Raw genomic sequence first — 16,423 nt, 5'->3', positions numbered from 1 at the left:
TTTAAATATAAATACAATAAAACATTTTTATTTAATATTTTTTATATAATATTCACTATTATATTATTTTAGTTTAGGAATTTTAATAGCAAAGAAAATTATATTTTTTTTGCCTGCACTTCAAAGGTATTTTATAATAAATTCAAATATAGGAGATAAGAAGTAACTAAAGTTAAACAGATCATTAGTTGGACCTTTTTGCTCTTCGTAAGCTCTCTTGTTGTCATGGTGACGTGATTGTTGACGTGACTTCAATGGAGGATCCGCAGGTACGTTGTTTGAGTTTCTAGTAAGTTTTCTCAAGTGCGTTTTGAAATATGAATTTCGATTCAGATAGAATCTAATTAACAAACAAAGAACACCTAAACCAAAGTAGGCTATTTCAAATAAAACACTCCGTTTAATGGCGACGCTGCGTGTTTTACAGTGTCTTCAAGCTCTTACTTCCGGTAAGTTTTTAATAACAAACGGTTCATTGGAAATGTTCCCAGTTATTTGCTCTAATATAAATAATGAATTTATGTTGAAGCTCTAAAGTTAAGTAGGAGAGATGGGAACTTGTATATGTATGCAACTTGTACACATAAACTGAATGTATAATAATTATACAAGAATTATACAAAAACAAAAGAGTACAAAAAGACTATTGGATGTCACACTGAAGGATACTGCTTGAAATGGCCTGTCAACTACCCACTCACAGGTCTAGATTATTTGTTATGATCAAGAATCTCTGTAAAGTCCAGTTTGCATGGAGGTGGTTCATTCTGCCCCAGAGACTTTCTCCAGGAGTGTAAAGAAAAAAAGCCTACTTCCTCTAAGCCAACTGCTGGAGGACACCAGAAAGAGTGGAAATGTCCCCCATCACCTTCTGGAAAGTAGTAAGGAACACAGTTTTTTCTTTAAAATCATATTTTGAACATTAACGTTATAGCTTTTAGCAGGGCACCAACATTACTTGTATCTTATGAAACTGATACGCATTTGTCATTTTATGTTAATGTATATAATTGTGTTTATTGTATGTTATCTTTCAGGGGTGTTTGCCAAACTGAAGAGTAACAGTATAGTTCAAGCCGAACCATCAGAGATGCACTTCAGTGGTTTTGAAGTAGGAAAGGATTATAGGAAAATCCTGGTTGGTTTTTTTTATTACTTTGTTCTTGCTAAAACAATAAATTTTCAGTGTGAAATGTTTTTTTGGAATGTTTACATGACTCATGTAATTGTTCTATAATGTGACTTGTTTGTGTCATTGACCTGAAACAAAAAAAAAGTATTATATTTAATTCTAAAGACTTTACTGGAGACTCCGTTTTCGGGAACACATTGCAAAATTTCCACTGATAGTACTCTGCGGTCAGTGGGAAACATTTTATGAGTTGTAGCTGACAGCAACATTACAGAAAGGGAAGAATATGGGAGGAAGTATGATGTAATGACAGAAGCTGTTTGTTTTTTTCCCCAAGAAACTTGTCAATGTCTCATCTGAGGTGCTCAGTGTCCACATTTTACCCCCTCAGACAAGGCATTTCCAAATTAAGTATACCAAAAAGGTAACCATCAACCTGCTGTCAAATATCACTTTTACAAATATGCATGTCAAGAAAATTTACAGATAAACCTGTCAAGAAATGCTTGGGTTAAATTTCTGAATTTTTGTTTTTTAATAAATAAATTTGTTTTATTTTGCACAAAAAAATTAAGCTTATTTTATGACCATTAAGATTATGAAATTCATTCATACCAAAATATCAGCTAGTGCTGATTGCAGTCCCTGTTTCAAATGCAGTGCCGACTGGTTCCGGGTCTGGCTTACACTGTTACAGTGCTCTTCCGACCGGACGAGTGGCGTTACTTTTCTGATAACATCAGGATTCATGGCAAGGTAAAAACATGTTTTTGTCTAATATTTGGCCATGCAAATTCTGAAAGGGCTCAGAAAAGCTATGATGTGTTTGTGTTTTTGTCAGGGAGAGGAGAACTTACTGGTTCCTGTTCATGCATATCCTGTTATCAATGATCTTCACATCCCATCTCACATTAGTCTTCCACCAGTGCCGCTCGGGCAGAGGTATACAATAATGATCATATTACACCAATAACGTGTAAAGTAACGGTACAATAACATTTTTGTTATAAAATAACTATGATATATGTATATACACACTATTGGTCAAACGTTTGGGGTCATTTTTACAATGATGCATGACTGATCAAAAGTCACAGTATAGATTACTATAAATGACTATTTATTAGAGAATCCTGAAAAAAAATGCACTACTGTTTCGACAAAAATATTACACAGCACAACTGATAATAATAATAAATGAGCAGCAAATCAGCATATTAGAATGATTTCTGAAGGATCATGTGACTCTGAAGACTGGAGCAATGATTCTGAAAATTCAGCTTTGTCATCACATGATTTTTTGAATACATTCAAATAGAACACAGTCATTTTGAATTGCGATAATGTTTCACAAAATTACCGTTTTTACTGTATTTTTGATCAAATAAAAGCAGCTTTGGTGAGCATAAGACACTTTGGTTAGCATAAGAGACATCATTTGACTTTCTTTTGCTTTTATAGTGCCAGTCATGTGATTCCACTAAGCTGCAGTTGTCCAATAGACTTTGAGTTCCAAGTGCACTACCTTCAGCCCCATAAGGCCTTTACTGTAAGACCGCTGTCAGGTAACCAGTTTCCTTCACAATCCACATATCTGCTGTTAGAGAGCAATGCAAACCAGTATAAGTGCATAAACACTGATAGAACTCTAGTTTGTGATCAAACATATACTAGACTTCCTTTGTTTTTCATATACTGTAACATCAATATGTTATCCGTATGTTAATCAGGGATCATTCCAGCAAATGGAAAGACCACATTAAAAGTGACATTTACACCACTGCGGTACGGTACAGCTGACATCACACTCCAGTTGGTCATCTCTCAGTTCAATTCCAAACCTGTCATCTGGACAGTGACGGGTTCCTCATCTCCATTCCTGCTGCTCAGGTAATACTACAGAAAAAATAAAAGATTGCAGTGTAATGCACTGAAACACTCCCACAATACAATTTTACAATAACATTTACATCCTAAAAATGTAAGTAAGATGTAGTGTAAATGTCTGAGTTCAGATGCTTTTGCTCAAGCATTAATGGCATTTGTGTTCTCTATGCCTCAGTAAACCTGATGGAAATGGTGATGAGGATGATGATGATCATTTCGTTGAAGAGTGGAAGACTGCTGATGGAAAATCACTGTCTGTTACATCACATCATAAGCTAAAAACATCTCACTCCTTGGAGAAGGTAAAAAATTATTTTATTGTTTTTGTTTTTATTTCTATTCTGAAAAGATCAGTTTCAAATATGGGGTATTTTAGTGCTGGTTTGGAGGGACAGCCAAGCCATGCTGTTTACCAGCAAAATACTGGTCATCCATCATGGTCCTTCTAGTTAAGCAAGGCAACCAGCACCTAAAACAGAAACACACTGTCGTGCTTGTCTTTAGCAGAGAGGTTTGTGTGAAATTGAATTACAAATTAAATTTTGTTGTTTGCACTGAGCTTACTCAATTGAATTTGAATTGACCGCATACCCTTTCAGCCAACAAATGTGGGAAACTCATACACAGAATTACAATCCCAAGCCAGCAAAGCTTGTGACGGTGGCAGGGCTGTAACCACAAGTTCCCCCCAATAATTAGAAATATTGTGCCAAATTGCCCCCCTTTATAATGAAGTGATCAGTGTTGGTAATAATAATATTGATTATAATAAAAATGTTTTTGAAATATATGTTTGAAACTATCATACAGCAATCATATCCTCCTGAGAACCAGAGAACCAGAAAACTTTTTTTTTTTTTGTTGAAAATTATATTTTATTCATATGTTATGCTTTGTCCTCTGTAGAAAATACAATAAAATAAATTTTTAAAATCACCATTCCATTTTTAGGTTTCAGGATTTTTTTTATACCAAACTTTGTACAAAGATGATTCTCAACTATGTTATGAACGATATAACAGAATGATTTGATATATAATTTTGCTTTATGCAATATGTGTGTAAATTGGCCATGATCGGATTTACCCCATTATTTACAATGTATCTATACATTGTATCTCATTTGCATATTAATGTGTTCTTGGGGCAACATATAATGAAAAAAAAAAGTGTAATAATGGGAGTAATATTTGGCAGTATTTTCATAATAATATCTAATATTTCATAGGAATATTGAAATAATTTACTCCCCAAATGCCTGATAAACACGATTTAAGTCCTGGTGTCTTCTACAGTGGACATGTATGAAATCAAGCCCTGTTTCTTTACAGAAAGTCATATTTTGATTTGAAACCCCATAACATTTTCCCGAGATGTTGATTTATGACAAACAATTAAAAAATGTGTCTGATTTAAATGATAATTACTTTAACTAATTATATAAATATATAATAACTATTATTTCATTGTCGTGTTAAATTTGAGCACCTTGTAATAATAAACTAAGAAAGTCCGAGGAGAGGCAGTTGTCAATGTGAAACTTCCAAATATTTGGTATCTCTGTGACATGTATGATGTCAGAGAAATTCACTAAAATATAATGTCCACTACAGAGGACAAAAGTCTATTCCTGGGTCCCAGGAGGATATAGTGAGTTATCATGCATGTAATCACATTATGTTTACATTCATAGGGCAGCAAGAAGAAGACAAAATCTGACCCACAACTGCAGGTTTCCACCACAGATGTTACCACTCATGCAGGACTTGTTAAAATGCTTCTCCAGCCACAAGACAAAATAAGATACAAGGACCTCCGGGAGGGTAAGAACACCACATTACTCATCCAGAGGGCCTATGAGGTGCATGTTACAAATTAAAACCGTGGAAATAAAAGTTTGGCTGATGTGTCCACCAGGCTTTTTAACTAGCATTGGTCAACCAGCCAAAAACTACAAAAGACAAAGACTAATGGCCCGATATACTGAATGCAACATTTATTTTAAGAATTTCAAAATATACTGCTAGTGAACATCCCGACGCTTCCCACACTGCTGAGAGCGACGTTTAGATGAATATGTAAATATGTGTTGCATGCTTTCCTCTCAATAACAGAATAATCACAACAAAAATAACAGCGGTGAGAAAATAGGAGTTAAGAAAGCATCGTAGCATGTGTATATGTTTGCACAAACTCTGCAATTTGGCTCTCCTGTCAAGTCAAGTCATGTTTATTTAAGTAGCACTATATACAGCAGTTTTACCTAATTAAACATGAAAAACTGACAGTGTCGCTGTAACATACTGCTCCGAGATTTTGGGTTGGAGATCCAAATGCAGCTTTATTAGAGGGACAATCCAGATACATAATCCAAAGTACAGGCAACAGGTCAAAACACAAGGAGGCAGTCCAAACAAACAAACAAACAAACACACAAGGCTGGGAACAAAGGCAAACGGGCAATCCAAAGACAGGCAAGAAATCCAAAAACCAAGATACAAGAACTCAGAGATGTAGTGTAACATATACACACAAGACAAGACAAGACAAGACAAGACAAGACAAGAAAAGACTTCGCAATCAAACAAACAACTGACCAGGGTTATTTGAAGAGAGAGACAATGAGGTGATGGCACACAGTTGCACATGATTACACAGATAACAGACAAAGCATTGTGGGAAACTGAGTCCATGATGTGTGTAGTGAAGGTGGAAACAGTGTCCTCTGCTGACGTGCATGGGCACTCACAGCTGGTGGACGTGACAGTCGCTTTCGAATAGAATGACAACAAGCGGCTCTCCAGTGCATTCATGTTTTTGCTCACAGACGTCTGACATAGACGGATTGAGAAGAAAAAACAAACCAGAGAACAGTTCCACGTCAAAGAAGGCGGAGCCTAAGAGCACACCTTCCTATTATCAAGGGTAGTTTGAAGGTGTTTACTAGCCAGAGTGAACTTTTCCGGAAAATTTGCTTTGGCAAGCTGTTTCATACTCCCAGAACAAACTCCAAACAAACTTTGTTTTGGCTTGATTTTGTTCTAAATGACTTCACACCAGTTTGTTCTTCGATTTTGCCTGAAGTATATCGGGGCCTTTATGGTGGTCCACCAGCACTAACAAGCAAAAACTTGCCCTGACCGGCATGGAAATTGTTGCTGATCTCATCTTATCTGCAAAGTGGAGGTTAGATAATAATAATAGAGTCCCATTTTATAATCTTCCAATTACATGCCCCTTTTGCAAGTTACCCAACCTGAAAATGGCCTTTTGCAGTGGTGCTTTTCTTGACTTCTAAGGCCACTCTCTAGCTTACACTGTATGTACCACTTTATTTTGTGCTGCCCTCATCAATCATCACTCTGTATGTAATTCTAGTAAAATCTGATGACAACAGTAGAGATGGAAAAAAGTATTCTTTTTTTACCTGACTCTCAGCAACAATTCAGACCCACTATGGTGTGTATGATGGCAAATATGTGATGTATCCTGAATAACAAATACATTGAATTATAGACTGACTGTTATGTCCGAAACACGTACAGAATTCAATTTGAATGATTAAATCAGATTTCAAACTGTATAATGACAGATTTGGATTGGATTTGTAAAGCGACATACTACTGATCGAATATGAAATGACGTGACCAGAAATCACAGTTATTTAATTCAAAACACCTGTATGTTTTATTTGTTGAAGCCATGTCTTATACCAAGGTTGCAGACCAAACAAGGGAGATGAAGGAAGCTGCGTTTTTAAAGAAGGTCCAACAAAAGGAGGAGAAAGCCAATCATATCCGCTGGTGTGTTGCTCCATGTGATTGTATAACATATATGACAGATATTCTGATTTTACCTACGATATAATATAGTGAACTGGAAAACCCTTAAAACTAGTGTGTTTTGTTCTCAGGCAAGTTGATCCGGGTGATGACCCATGTTCAACAGAACAGAAACTTAAAATTTTGAAGGAGCAAGATGAGGCAGTTGCTGCATACAAAGTAAGCCAGTTTGATTCATATTGAACGTTTTTGTATCACTTTCCACTGAATGCTCATATATGTTTTATGTACGTTTCAGCTAAAATACAGTGGTGAGTCAATGGCCCTTTTAAGATCTTCAACGAAACTTTTCTCACGACGAATATTACAAGATGCTGGACAGGTACATGCAAGTCTTGATCTTGAAAATCCTGTTTCTAATCTGTATCTTCAATTTAGACTCTGTCCCAATTTGCATGCTTATACTGCAAGTATGTACTTCACCGATGGTGAGAGAGTACATAAATTTGAGTAGGTAGCAAGAAAGTATAACAAGCTCCTGCCATAAAATTGCGTATTGATTCCATTTGTCACATACTGATAGCATGTAAATGTTAGTATCTGGCTGAATTCATTATATTAAAATTCATATATTTTAGACTTATTATTCAACAGCTCTATATTATAGTTCCCAGAATGCACTGCTGATTTCATCAGGTTTGGCACTGGCCAGCTGGAGGTCAGACAGAGAGCTCTCAGACTCTTCCAGCAGGCTGCTCGTAAGGTAACATAACTTATAACTCAGCCTTATTAATGTAAATGAATTTGAATGTCATTAAACTATTATTTAAAGCATTACTACAGTGCTTGTGTTCAACTCCCTGTGCTGATTATCTATATAAAATGTGTGACAGTACTAATACGTATAGTAATGTTGCATTGTGTTGTGTTTAATCAAGGTTGTTCTTCAATGTCGTATGACCAAGAGGCTTGTGTCATTAAGAGAACTTGTTCGCAAAACCAGGAGTCTGCAGGGAGATAAAGAATCAGGTTGGGATTTTATTGTTAATGTTTTTTTAATGAATACTTGTATTCAGCAAAATTGACAGTAATGAGTTTTACAGGGTTACAAACCATTTCTTTATCAAAGACTCGTTAAAAAAAATCACTGTTTCCACCAAAATATTAAGCATTACAACTGTTTTCAGCATTTATAATAAAAATAAATGTTTATTGAGAATCAAATCAGCATATTAGAATGATTTCTGAAGGATCATGTGACACTGCAGACTGGAGTAATGATGTTGAAAATTCAACTTTGCCAATTGCCATCACAGGAATAAATTACATTTAAAAATATATTCTGTAAAAATATTTCTTAATATTGCTGTATTTTTACTGTATTTACTTTTACTGTATTTTCGATCAATTAAATGCAGCCTTGGTGAGCATAAGAGACTTCTTTAAAAACATTAAAAAGGCCTGTTAATATATTAACATTCTAACTACAATATACAAACTATGAATAAACTATAAACTAATATTTTGGCAAATGATTTGTAAGTACTTTATTACTGTTTACTTATTATAAAGGTTTACCAAATAATCTTGCATACTTTAAGCTTTTGAATGATTGTGTATATTGCTATTATGTTGTTATAGTTTTAACTAGTCATATCTCCAAAATAGATCTTTTTTTAGTTATTCTTCTGTTGTTTTTTTGTAGATGGGGATGAGAAGCCGCAATTTTTTAAGCTGACACCAGCAAAACTTCTGCCCTATACCTTCAATACATTTATACCCGAAGACCAACCTGACGAACTTGTGAGAGACTGCTTATGGTTATTGTGCAGATCTTCTGTATAACTCTTGTACACAATATTGGTGCAAAAACTGCAGTAAAAAATTTTCAGTTACTGTAAATAGAATTGAAACCTTTTAAAGAGGTGCATTTTGTTCGATAAATGCCCAAAAGTTTCGGTTCAACAATTGAGATGTGTAATAACAGGGCAAATTTTGTGGCATTGAAGGCAGTGTCGTGTTGTGGCTTTCAGGCTGTGAATGCATTGGGCCATGTTCCAGTAAGAATGCCTGAAGCAGATGTGAAACTCAGGACTCCATTATTCAGTCTAAAGGTACAGGAAGAAAGTACTTTTCCCACTCTTTCATCGTCTGGTAGGGAATTTTTGGTCTCGTAATATTTCTTAAAGTTTCTGTAAATGCCGCTTTTGAAATGTGGTTTTGTAATATGTCTACATTTATGAAAAATACATGAGTGCTGTTCTTATGTGAAGGTGTGTGTATGGTTGAATGAATGAAGTGAGTGAAATCAGGAGTTACACTTTATTTCGATGGTCCAGTTTAGACACTAACTTTGCTACTACATGTCAACTAACTCTCATTAGAGTATTAGTAGACTGTTAGGTGTTAGGGCTTGGGTTAGTAGAACAAGTTGACATGTAGTTGCAAAGTTACTTGTAGTTAGTAAAGTCTGTTAGGGGAGCATCAAAATAAAGTGTTAGCAGATATTAAGCAGACGGTCTACTAATACTCTAACGAAAGTTAGTTGACATGTTGTGTAATTAGTAGAATATCTAAAGTGGACCATCAAAATAAAGTCTTACCAAATCAGGAAAGGCAATATGAAGGCCATTTACTAATCCAAAATAGTGTTGAGTTTACAAATGACAATAGCAGCAGTACTGATATCAAATACTTTATATATGTGGACCACATACCCTGGACCACAAAACCAGTCATTGAGATTTATACATCATTATACAAGCTGAATAAATAAGCTTTCCATTGATGTACGGTTTGTTAGGATAGGACAATATTTGGCCAAGATACAACTATTTGAATATCTGGAATCTGAGGGTGTAAAATCTAAATATTGAGAAAATCATCTTTAAAGTTGTTCAAATTAAGTCCTTAGCAACGCATATTACTAATGATAATCCATTTTTTATATATTTACAGTAGGAATTTTACAAAATATCTTCATGAAACATGATCTTTACCTATTATCCTAATGATTTTTGGCATGAAAGAAAAAACAATAATTTTGACCCATACAATGTATTTTCGGCTATAGCCACAAATATACCCGTGTGACTTATGACTGGTTTTGTGCTCCAAGGTCACTAATAGGAAGACATTGCACACCGATTACTTATAAAGGGGAGAAAGTGCAGTGCCCATTGTCTAATAAGCCCCATCTTCTAAATGAAACAGCCAATCGTTGATTAGTAAAGTCATCGCATCACTGCAGATTGCCGTTAGAAGCTCCAGTTGCTGTAGAAACAGGCTGTGTTCTGAGGCGCGCGCTTAGGACTGCACATGCGCTTTAGCTTTGTCCAGGCTGGAATTTTTTTTTTTTTTTTCATGATTTGAGCGTTTAGAAACAAAATTTGACAGTTGCTGTCAGATTTCATTGGTGATTTCAAATAATTAATGTAATCGCAAGCTTGGAAAACAGTTTTGGAGAACTTTGATGTTTCCCTTTTCAAAGAGATAGGAGTTACACTTGCATGCCCGAGAGGCATTTCAAAGATGGCCGCAGAGTGAAATGACTTGTCTTAAAGGGACTTTGATGATATTTAATCATAGTTTTCATAACATGCATTTTCTTTTTTCTTTTACTGAGTTCCCTTTAAAACATGATTCTTCATAATGTGATCCTTTTATCAAACCATCAAAACAGATTTCACATCAGAACTTTTTTTGTTTTGTTAATGTCATTATAATGAGAATTTTGCATGTCTATTTTTAAGGTGCCCCAGCGTTACAGACTGATGGGTTATCAGCCATTATCTGTCTATGATGCAGCATCAACATTCATTCCTCCTGACCTGTGTAGGACATTACGCACCGGAGCGCAGGTAACCAACATGTTAATGGTTTATTTTTAGCCATAAAATGATTAATTGTTATTTGTTTGCATTAAAATAAGTCTGAAAACAAATCGAACTATTGTGTTTGGTCTAATCGGCATTGTGTTGTTATAGGATGAGCTGTTGCCTGTGGTGACATGTCTATCTGTAGAGCTCAGTGAGGATGAGGAAGATGAGAAGCCAGAGGACGATGATGGATCACATCAGGATTTAGGTCCCACACTTAGTTTCAGTGCACCTGAAGCACTTCTCAGACCGCCCAACGCCCACCCTCTCCGGATCTTTGTATGTTTTTTGAGCCAACTATAATTATCTGCTGAGAATGCCATGCCCATACTATGAAAAAAACAGGGTTGTTATCGTTAGCTAAAACTAAAACTAAAAACATTAAAAAACATTTTCATTACCTGAAATAAAAAATAATTTATTTTATTTCAACATTTCTCTTTTTAATTTTTTTACTAAAATAATACATTAACCAGTGTTACCATGAAACTGAAACCAAAAATTATTAAATACTAAATAAATTATTGAAAACAGTTGTGTAAAACATTTTTTCAGGATTCTTTGATGAATATAACATTCAAAAGAACACCATTTATTTTAAATAGAATCTTACATCCAAACTTTATGAATGTCTTTACTGTTACTTTTGATCAATTTAATGCAACTTTGCTATATAAATGTATTAATTTCTTTGTTCTTTCCCCAAAAAAATAAATAAGAAATGATTACTGACCCAAAACTTTTGAACGGTAGTACAATGTTGCAAAAGCTTTCTATTTCAGATAAATATTCAACATTGATAATAATCATAAATGTTCCCTGAGCAGCAAATCCTCATATTAGAATGATTTCTGAAGGATCATGTGACTCTGAAGACTGGAGTAATGATGCTGACAATTCAGCTTTACAGTCACAGGAATAAATTACATTTTAAAATATATTCAAATAGAAAACAGTTATTTTACATTTTAATAATATTTCACAATATTATAGTTTTTTTTATTTTGTATTTTCAATAGAATAAACACAACCTTGGTGAGCATAAGAGACTTCTTCTAAAAACATTAAACATCTTACTGATCAAAAAATGTTGGCAGTGTAGATATAATCCTTATAAAATGACAAAAATACAACACAATAACTATAAAGTTTAAATGAAAATGGAAAATATAAACAAAGTCTAATTCAAAATATTAATACAAAATATAATAATGTATTCAAATTATGATACACATTATTCACAGCTCGTTGCCTGTCGGTTCTGCTTTTGTGTTCTTTTTTACATCAGCAGTTTTGAATTATTAATTCAGACATATCATAGACATGTTTGAATGTGGCTCAGTCTTACTTTGAATTAATATGATCTTTTTTTCAATTTTATTTAGAATCCTGCGCCACACATTTATGCCTACAAACCAGCTCCACTTTACCTTGAGTGTGACCTGGACTTTCATTTGTGTCCACTGCCACGATACACTGTCCCTAAGGGCAATGTCGTGGGTCTGCATACCCCTCAAACACAGAAGAAGTTTCTAGATAAAAAGGTTTGTTGGGAATTTATACATTTTTGCACATCACAATTTGAAACAAGTTCACAAAGAGCAACCTCTCAATCAGCGTGGATTATAATAAAGTTTCATGTCATAGCTGGTACTATTTTGTGTATTACTGTCTGAAATGAACAGCATCCAGGACAAAATTATTTGTTTTATAATATTTTATTTAATGTTATTATTAAGAATACATTCACCCTGTAAACATTTGCTTGAAAATATCAAATGCAGGATATAATCAAAGGCATTATGATGTGGAAGAAGTTTCCCTCTATGGCCTTGAGCACTTTATCCAAGAAAAATGGAAGCGACTGCGCCCCACGCATGTAAGTATTACATGCACTCTCATAAACATTCATTTGTTGGCTTACCTCTCATTTACACATGCAGTAAAACTAGTCCAACCAGTGCAAAATTATTTTATATCTAGGTCTGACCCATTCAGTTTTGTCCTGCTTCCTGTGGAGGCGCCTCCAGCTCTTCAGGGTCTGCCCGACAGCATCAGAGATGAGATTCAAGATGGAGTGTAAATAAAGATTAACGCCATCTTAAATAAACCCTCCATCTTTGATGGTTTCTGACGGCATTTACAGATTCATGCTGGTTTGATTTCTCTGGCAGGTCTGAGAGCTCAGAGCTCCGTCTCACCCCTGAGATGATTGAAGCAGAGTTCGGTCTGTCTGCGAGATCTGCAGCTACATCTGTTAAAGAGGATCAAGATGAAGGCAACGGGTTGGTAAAATGGGTTATCAAATATAACATTTTGGCTCATTGAGAATGGCTAATTGTCTTGTGCTTTATCATGCCCAGCATCCGAATATGCTTACTTCCGTACTATGTAGTTGGTATGTGTGCCAAGTAGTATATCCAAATGGATGCACCCAGATGCACATCCACTGGACACTTTACTTTCCCATGATGCCACTAGAGAAATGGCAGAACTGACGCCGTATGTCACATGATAGTGACAACATGGCGAATGTACTACATCCAAATTTAATTTATACTACAGAAATTCATACTATATAGAATGTACTTTTTTAACGGTCGTGAAGTACGTTTCAAACCAAATGTAGAGTACCTACTAGTACGGGAATTCAGTAATTTTGAGGTTGACCTATGGATGAATAGAAGGATAACCAAAATTTTCTCTGTCTGCAAGTCCCAGAACTCCAATAGCACCAGTCGCCTCTGCAGGAACAACCACAAGGTGAGCATCAGCACTTCAATCATTAATCCATCACATAATCCTCATATGCACAGGGTAATTGGTGAAGTAAATGCTATAAAACAGCAATTCATAGAACAAAAAGGCAGTTTTTGTTTGTTCTAGCATGTAGGGGAAGTTGATTCCACTACCTGAGCATGAGAACAGCAAATTATTTGCTTTGTTGTGAAGGATATAAGATGATGACACGAGATAAACTTTCTTCCTCTCTTTCATTTTTGGATCACAGCGACACACGTGAGCAGCTGCCAGAGTCAACACAGAACAACAGACTGGGATCAAAAGTGCTGGGTAGATTACAAGAATTGAAATCCACAGGCAGAGTCAGCTGTGCCTCATCATGTGACAATAAATAGCACTTTTATCTTCAAAAGAAAAGGTAGAAAATGGTAGGTTTCTTTATGCCTTCATGCTTTAGTATTTGCTTCATAAGTATATTCATATTCTGTTAATAAGCAAAACTAGAACAATGAAATGGACAGTGAAATGCAGTGCTAGCTCAGGTAAACGTGCAGACTTTAGCAAAATACAACGACAAGCCACCAGATGGCATTAAATGTCTGACACATGAAACTCAGCAACTGAAAAGATGTTATGGTCAATGTTTGTATAGGATCTTCTTTTTTCCACGAGTTCCCATTAAAGATTTTTTTCTAAACTTATTTTCTTTCTGTTAAACCTAAACTACAGGAACTACAGAATGACACTTCATCAGTCAAGGCTGTCGTTTTAAACAGTAGATTTACATGCACATTTGGTAAAATATAAACAACTTGAATGAGCATAATTTGAGTGGAACATAATTTTGTTTTGACAAGTTACCTTATATAACATCAGTCGTCTATTTGACATGAATTCCAAGTTTGTGCAAAGTATATTTTTTATTACATAACGTTACTTTTATAAAATACGAAAATATTCTGTCCAAGTTATATTGAAGAAGTAAAAAAAAATCTGATGTAGTTAAATGTAGTGAGATTATATATATTAAGAGAAATATTGAGACCACTACAAAATTAGCAGTTTATCTGGATTTATTATTTATATCTATCTGTTTGAGTAAAATGAAATTACTACTGACAACATTTCTTCCAAATTTCGAATAAATATATTGTCATTTAGAGGATTTATTTGCAGAATGCCAACTGGTCAAAATAATGAAATAAGATGCTTTGTTTTCAGACCTTGAATAATGCAAAGAATGTTTTTTAACTTAGGAAGAGTTCAGAAATCAATATTTGGTGGAATAACCCTAATTTCCAATCAGCTTTCATACGTCTTGGCATGCTCCCTATCAGTCGATCACATTGCTGTTGGGTGACTTTATGCCACTTCTGGCGAAAAAAATCTAACCGCTTGGCTATTTTTTTAATGGCTGGTGTGACCCGCTTGCTTACATTCCAGAGATTTTCAGTGGGGTTCAGATTGTGATGGCCATGACAGGTGTGGATAAAGGATCTGGTGGTCCTTTATCCACACCTTGATTGACCTGGTTGTGTGGATTGAGCATTGTCCTGTGGGGGAAAAAAAATGGGGAACATTCCTGAAACATTTTCTTAAAGGATAATCATGTATGTGGCTTAAGTTGTGCGTCCTCCACAAAGACGTATCTGCCTGATTCTAGCCTTACTGAAGAACCACCAGATCATCATCAATCCTCTACCAAATTACACAGTGTGTGCGAGAAACTGTGGATTGTAGGCCTCTCCAGGTCTCTGTCTAACCATTAGAGGACCAGGGAAAACTGGACTCATCAGAGAAGATCAGAATCAGGCAGATCTGTCTTTGTGAAGGACATGTGACTCAACACGTACAAGGTTATCCGAGAAGAAAACGTGCTTCCTTCTTCTCTAACAATATTTCCTAACTCGAAGGATTGTTTTTTTCCTGCAGGACAATGCTCCAATCAAGGTGTGGATGGATGACATCCAGATCAAGACCCTGTCATAGCCATCACAATCTCCAGAACCCCTATTTGAGTGAAAATTTAATTTGGAAAACTAATAAATTAATAAATAATGTGCTTTTTTGGAGTCACCTTGCTTTAATTAGAGCAGTCCATGGTTTGATGTGAACTCCAAATTTGTGCAAAATATATTTTTTTATTTTAATAAATTCAAAAAAAAAAAAAAAATTCTATCTTATACTTATAGACCCGATGTATGTTTTAGAGTGATTTAAAAGCTTCCATTTTACACGGTCAGGTTTGCAGTTAAGCAAATGCCAGTCTAGTTCTATTCTGTCTGACAGTCTCTCAGTTTCAGAACTGCTCTCACCTCCACATTCACCTCACAATAGCAAAACACGGCTTGATTCCTGTCCCTGGGGACAAAGGGAGAAAAGGCAGCCTAATTAGCACCCTGTATTGCACGAGGTTCATGGTCTGTTGACACTGGATAACTGTCACGTCATTTGCATTACAAGCTGTTCTCGTAATAATAATTGTGATAATTGTCAGCTGCTTTCCATAATCAACATCTCATACATCTTAGGACCTGGAAAAAGATTATATCTATAAATGAAATGTCAGATTAAATGCATGAAAACATTTGCAATAAGTCTCAAATGTGCCTCAATACATGACAGAAATATATTTTTGTAATTAGTGACTATTAAAAAAACAAAACTTAAAGTTTAGCAATAATCGTAAAAAGCTAGTAAGTTAAAAAAAGTTAGTAAGTGTTTTTTGCTAGTTTCAGCCTAATGTAGTTATAATTTACATGTCCATATAGCAAATTCACCCGCGCCCATCCGTTCGCCCATGGGCGTGCTGGTCTGAAAACGAGGTGTATTCAGGCGCATTGTTGGCGTGTTGCTATTTTGAGGCAACTGAAAACGACTGCACCATTGACCAACAAAAAGCAGCCATATCACCCTGTAACCCAAGACTGGTTTCCCTCTGAATCTAAGCAGGGCTGAGCCTGGTCACTACCTGGATGGGAGACCTCCTGGGAAAACCAGGT

At 35.4% G+C, this 16,423-nt stretch overlaps 1 protein-coding gene across 3 annotated transcripts; it reads left to right on the top strand.

Annotated features, from left to right (window-relative positions):
• Nucleotides 1-219: 219 nt before the first annotated feature.
• Nucleotides 220-15,484, top strand: cfap221 (cilia and flagella associated protein 221). 3 transcript variants are annotated; one of them, XM_079811860.1, is made up of 26 exons: nucleotides 220-269; nucleotides 704-881; nucleotides 1,038-1,138; nucleotides 1,470-1,556; nucleotides 1,793-1,888; nucleotides 1,974-2,074; nucleotides 2,594-2,697; nucleotides 2,863-3,022; nucleotides 3,195-3,321; nucleotides 4,713-4,842; nucleotides 6,720-6,822; nucleotides 6,933-7,020; nucleotides 7,100-7,183; nucleotides 7,469-7,564; nucleotides 7,740-7,830; nucleotides 8,507-8,604; nucleotides 8,835-8,915; nucleotides 10,554-10,661; nucleotides 10,788-10,958; nucleotides 12,065-12,223; nucleotides 12,464-12,558; nucleotides 12,663-12,758; nucleotides 12,854-12,964; nucleotides 13,395-13,442; nucleotides 13,690-13,849; nucleotides 15,354-15,484. In XM_079811860.1, exons 2-25 carry the CDS (start codon nucleotides 752-754, stop codon nucleotides 13,814-13,816), a joined length of 2,592 nt encoding a protein of 863 aa, XP_079667986.1. In that variant the 5' UTR covers nucleotides 220-269; nucleotides 704-751; the 3' UTR covers nucleotides 13,817-13,849; nucleotides 15,354-15,484. The 3 variants fall into 3 exon arrangements, with proteins under 3 accessions (XP_079667986.1, XP_079667984.1, XP_079667985.1); XM_079811858.1 differs by lacking the exon at nucleotides 15,354-15,484 and having other exon boundaries at nucleotides 13,690-14,121; XM_079811859.1 differs by lacking the exon at nucleotides 15,354-15,484 and having other exon boundaries at nucleotides 243-449; nucleotides 13,690-14,121.
• Nucleotides 15,485-16,423: the final 939 nt, after the last annotated feature.

Source organism: Gobio gobio (genome assembly GCF_949357685.1).
Source record: "Gobio gobio genome assembly, chromosome: 3".
Classification (NCBI taxonomy): Eukaryota; Metazoa; Chordata; class Actinopteri; order Cypriniformes; family Gobionidae; genus Gobio; species Gobio gobio.
This window is presented reverse-complemented; position numbering and strand designations above follow the sequence as displayed.